This window comes from Vombatus ursinus, unplaced genomic scaffold (assembly GCF_900497805.2).
Source record: "Vombatus ursinus unplaced genomic scaffold, bare-nosed wombat genome assembly UNPS02014163.1, whole genome shotgun sequence".
Lineage (NCBI taxonomy): Eukaryota > Metazoa > Chordata > Mammalia > Diprotodontia > Vombatidae > Vombatus > Vombatus ursinus.
Window position 1 is genome coordinate 60186 of NW_020953941.1, and position 5170 is coordinate 65355.

General features: G+C 36.3%; 1 protein-coding gene across 1 annotated transcript; it reads right to left on the reverse strand.

Annotated features, from left to right (window-relative positions):
• Positions 1–838: 838 nt before the first annotated feature.
• LOC114040966 (olfactory receptor 4P4-like) lies at positions 839–1768 on the reverse strand. Its single transcript, XM_027859197.1, has one exon. It carries the CDS (start codon positions 1766–1768, stop codon positions 839–841), a length of 930 nt encoding a protein of 309 aa, XP_027714998.1.
• Between the last annotated feature and the right edge of the window lie 3402 nt (positions 1769–5170).

Consider the following 5170-nt stretch of genomic DNA (forward strand, 5'->3'; position numbering starts at 1 on the left):
AAGGGGGGGCTCTTTCTTCTGCTGCTCTCACTTTTTCCCTGTGGCCCTGAGAAATGGGTATAGGGTATTCCTTTTATTCTGCTTTATTTGCCCTTCTCATATTCTAGATTCAGGGAGTAATTTCCACTGGGTCTGGGATTTTTAGCCATGATGATATGTAAACCAGGATTTTAGGCAGGATGCTGCATTGAGCCAGCCTATCAGGGAAGACTTGAGAAGACAGGGTGCCTGGTAGTTGAGCCCAATAGGGAGATTGGATTTAAAACTGTGCTATATAACAGCTGAGTTAATCTATGAGCCTAATCTCCTTCACCTCCCCATAGAATGAAGTAGTAAAGAGATATGTTTATATATTCATTATTGTGTCTTTTTTTTTCAAAGTCAATTGGGGTTAAGTGACTTGCCGAGGGTCACACAGCTAGTAAGTGTCAAGTGTTTGGTCTGAGGCCGGATTTGAACTCAGGTCCTCCTGATATCAGGGCCGGTACTCTATCCACCGTGCCACCTAACTGCCCCTATTATATCTCTTTATAAAAACAATTCAATTTCTAATGTTCAAACAGAACTGGGGAACATTTGACCAGACTGATACTTTAGTGAAAATAAATAAAAGGGGCTGAAGCCAATGACTACAGAATGCCTAGATAGCTAAAATCCCATGAAGGACTCAGGAGAACACTGGGAGAGTCATGAAATGTAACATTTCTTGGCACTGTGGAGCCTGGGTAGTCAGTGTTATTAAAGTACTGTTTATCCTGAAAGTTTTGTAATGCAAATACTTATGTCTTAACTAGGTGGATGTAAAAGAAAAAAAATCACACATTGAAATTCATCTGTTTTATTTGAATAACAAAGCCAATTTTCTGGACCACACCATTCTCATGGCATTCTTCATTTCTGCATTTCTCAGTGTGTAGATGAGAGGATTTAACATTGGTGCAACCACAGTGTAAAACACTGAGAAATGTTTGTCAATATTTAGGAAACTGGGAGGTGAGATATAGGTGGAGACAGCAGGTACAAAAAACAGAACAACGACCATGACATGGGAAGCACAAGTGGAGAGGGCTTTCCATCGAGCATCTGATGAATGGTTCCTAAGATTATATAATATGATGATGTAAGATGCCACCAAGACCAGAAAGGTTGCCAAGACAACCATTCCAGTGTTAGCAATGATTAAAATACTAGCAACATGGGTGTCTGTGCAGGCAAGCTTTAAGAGGGGTTTTGAATCACACATATAGTGATCTATTTGATTAGGGCCACAGAAAGGCAACCTCAGGATCATGAGTAGCTGGGCAATGGAGTGCCAAAATGCCACCACCCAGGCAAGCAGGATCAGCATGTTACATCTCCGCCTGTTGACAATTATCATGTAGTGTAAGGGTTTACAGATGGCAACGTAGCGATCAAAGGCCATGGACACCAGGATGAATATCTCAACACCTCCAAAAATATGAAAAGTAAAGATTTGAGTCATACAGCAATTATAGGAGATAGTCTTCCTGGTGTCAGTTAAGTCACTGATCAGCCTGGGTACTACAGTGGAAGTGAAGCATGGATCCATGAAGGACAAATGCCAAAGAAAGTAGTACATGGGCTGCTGCATCAGATGGCTGCATGTGATGGTGATGAAGATAATGAAATTCCCCAGGAAGATTGCTAAATAGCAGACCAGGAAAATGACAAAACACATTGTCTTCATTTCTTTCTTCATGAGAAGTCCCAAGAGTATAAATTCAGTGACATTATTATGAAGCTCCATGTATTGAGAGTAGGAAATAGCTGTCTGGAAGTTGAATTAACCTGAAAACATAGAGGGCATGATAAAGCTTAGCTGGCATCAAATGAATAATTCTTTGTAAAGGTAAAGTCCAATTCCACATTATTACTACAACTTACACTATATTCTTAAATGAGATCCTCTTTTTCAAACATTTTAAAATGAAAGGATCAAAGATACTCAATATTATCCACCCCATGGAATATTTTCTAAAATTCATCATCCAGTTCTTCACAACATGACTAATGTGGAATTATGTTTAATGGGAATGTATATGTAGAGGCCATGTAATATTGCATGCTGTCTTGGGGAGGGAGGGGTGAAAGGACGGGGAGAAAAAAAATTAAACTCAAAAGCTTATGGAAGTGAATGCTGAAAACTTAAATATATTGAAAGTAAAAAAAAAAAACAGCTACATTTGAAAAAGTTGAAAAAAACAAAAACAAAATAAAATTCATTGTCCACCTAACAATTCCTTCTTTGCCAATGAAATGCACCAATGACTTTAGTTTCATAAATATCATATCTATTTAAAAGAGAAGGCAGTATTTTAAGAATATACTGGAGGTATTTTGACATCAATTGGGTCCTTGCCATGCAAAGTTGATCACAACTCAATTAAATTTAATATATTTGATTAAAAAAAGTGAACAATAAAGAAGACATATAGATATTCTTTTTTAAGCCAAGGAACATTGATATAAATCTATTCTTTTTATATGGAAAAAAACTAAAAATCCAAATATTAATAGCAATGTGAATATTTTATAATTACTCAAGAAATCAAGGATAAATATATAGTGTGTCACCATAAGCAAAAATGAAAAGCATTAGATTTGTGGGCCCCTTCCAAACCCACATACCTAAATCATTCATTAGATTAAATTAAATTAAATTAAATTAAATTAAATTAAATCATTCCTGGCTTTTAAAGTATCAAACAATAGTCAAGTGAGGAGACTAGAGGAAACACACACAGACCCCCACACACACACATACACACAAGGTATACCAAATTACATGCTGACTAGAAATCAAGTGAATATCAATAGATTTTCTAGAAATACTTTACAAAGTTCCCAAAACCCATCACAAGAATATCTGTCCATTTCTTGAAAGGCAGCCTAGACAGAAGATAAACCTAACTATGGTCCAGGAGATGGACCATGTGCTATCTTGCATGTATCCCAAAGCTGATTCCTTTCTACACTCACCCCAAGCATTAACTGTCTGTTAGATCCAGGACAAGGAAATTTCTCCATACATTTCCTCGAGTCATCAACTACTTGGAAACCTAATACAACCCAACAGAATTTATTTCACCCTTCAACAATATTTAGGAGGTTTCTGTCCTTTTATTGTAAACAAATGTGCTTCTTTGCAACTTATATCCATGACTTCTCACTCCACCCTGTAGGACTGAGAGTAATTCTTCCTAAGTAATTCCTTCATATAACTGAAAAAGGTTGTGATATCTTCTTTTGTTATGATTAAGAATATCCATTGATTTCAATGGATGTTCTTATGACATGACATTGATGTTTCCCACCATACTGACTGTCTTCTTCTGGACATTATATATCTTATCAGTGTCATTTTTCAAATGTAAAAACAGAACTTAGCACAATATTCCAGATGCTAAAATTCAGCTGCACATGGGTCTATGCACGCAAGTTTTAAGAGCAGTTTTGAGTCATACATACAATGGACTATTTGGTCAGGGCCACAGAAAGTTAACCTAAAGATCATGAGTAGATGGACAGAGTATCATAGTGTCACCATGCAGGCAAGCAAGATCAGTCTGTTATATCACTGTCTATTGACAATCCTCATGGAGTGTGAGGCATTTCAGATGGTGACATGCCAATCAAAGACCATGCACACCAGGACCACTAACTTAACACCTCCCAGTAAGTGAGAAGTAAAGAGCTGAGTCATACCTCAGTCAGACTAAGGCAGGAATAGGGAATTTTTGCTAAGAATTTCAATTCTCTTCCAAGTGTCCTGATAAAATTCAATTGGAATCTAGTGTAATGCTGCTTAGGCTACCTTTCAATGAATAGTGTGTGTCCTGGCCTTTGAGGTATAGTAGATTGGAGGTAGACAGAAACAGTGCATTCCTGAATATTCCAAAATGGAATACAGAAAAAAAACCCTGAAGGATTTCCTTTACACATTTCCCAGCTGTATATCTCATATCTCTGTGATACATCTGACTATGATCTATTCCAATATGATAAATCACATATTGGACTTTGGAGTTAGAAGAGAACTTGGATGTCATGAAATCTAAATCCTTCCATTTACAGATGAGAAAACTGAATATAGCATGGTGAAATGATTTGATGATTGTCATATTCAGTAAGCAATGAAGCTGGTCTTCAAAAATAGATGCTCTGAATTAAAATTCAATATCTTCCTGCCAATAGATTTTTCCAAGTTCCAAAGTAAGAAACAGTGAGATAGATACTATTGTCTCCTTTTAGAATATTTTAAAAGCTATCAGTGGGATATAGCAGGTAAAACAATTCACTTGTTGCTGAAAGGTTTGATTTGGAATCCTAGTTCATTGTGCTATGTTTCTTTCTTTCTTTCTCTTTCTTTTTTCCTCTTTCTTTCTTTCTTTCCTTCTTTTTCTCTTTCACTAACAGACTTACATATGATGTGCAATATAATAGTATTTCTTTTTAAGAGATAAAATCTCTCAGATGCAAATAAAAAGGGATTGAAGAATGGTTAATACTTACCCATTTATATGCTTATTTGATTTCAAAGTAGCCAAAGAAGGAGCAGCAAGGTGGCACAGTGGATACAGCAAGGGCTCTGAATTGAGGAAGACCTGAGTTCAAATCCAGCCTCAAAAACATAACACTCACTAGCTGTGTGACTCTGGGCAAGCCACTTAACCCCAACTGCCTCAAAAAGAAAGGAAAAAAAAAGAAAGTAACCAAAGAATAATTATCATTAAAATTGTGGGATTTCTTGTAAATCCATTAGGATGAATCCATTTGTCTTCCTAGAGCCACTGACTGCTAGGAGGATTTCTGTCAAAGTACTGAGAAAAGTCTGTAATGGGATGACATCTAGTATATGTTACTATATAGCTTATAGTTTGAATTTAGGCACATGATTTAATCTCATAGTCTCATTTTATTCACAAAATAGCAATCATAATTGATATGTGACATATCTCAGCCTCCTGGTGATAGATAATATTTGACAATGAACTTTGAAATGCATTAAGCTCTGTGCCACTATAAGGATCACTCATGCTAATTGAAACTATTTCCACCTAAATTCCTCCTCTCCTTCCTCAAAAATGTATTAGAGAAGGACAAACTGATGCCTAAAAGAAATATTAATCACATTTCCATAACACATAAC

Bases quoted from the DNA above. Each gene is read 5' to 3' on its own strand.
- LOC114040966 (XM_027859197.1), bottom strand. From the start codon at position 1,768: ATGGAGCTTCATAATAATGTCACTGAATTTATACTCTTGGGACTTCTC.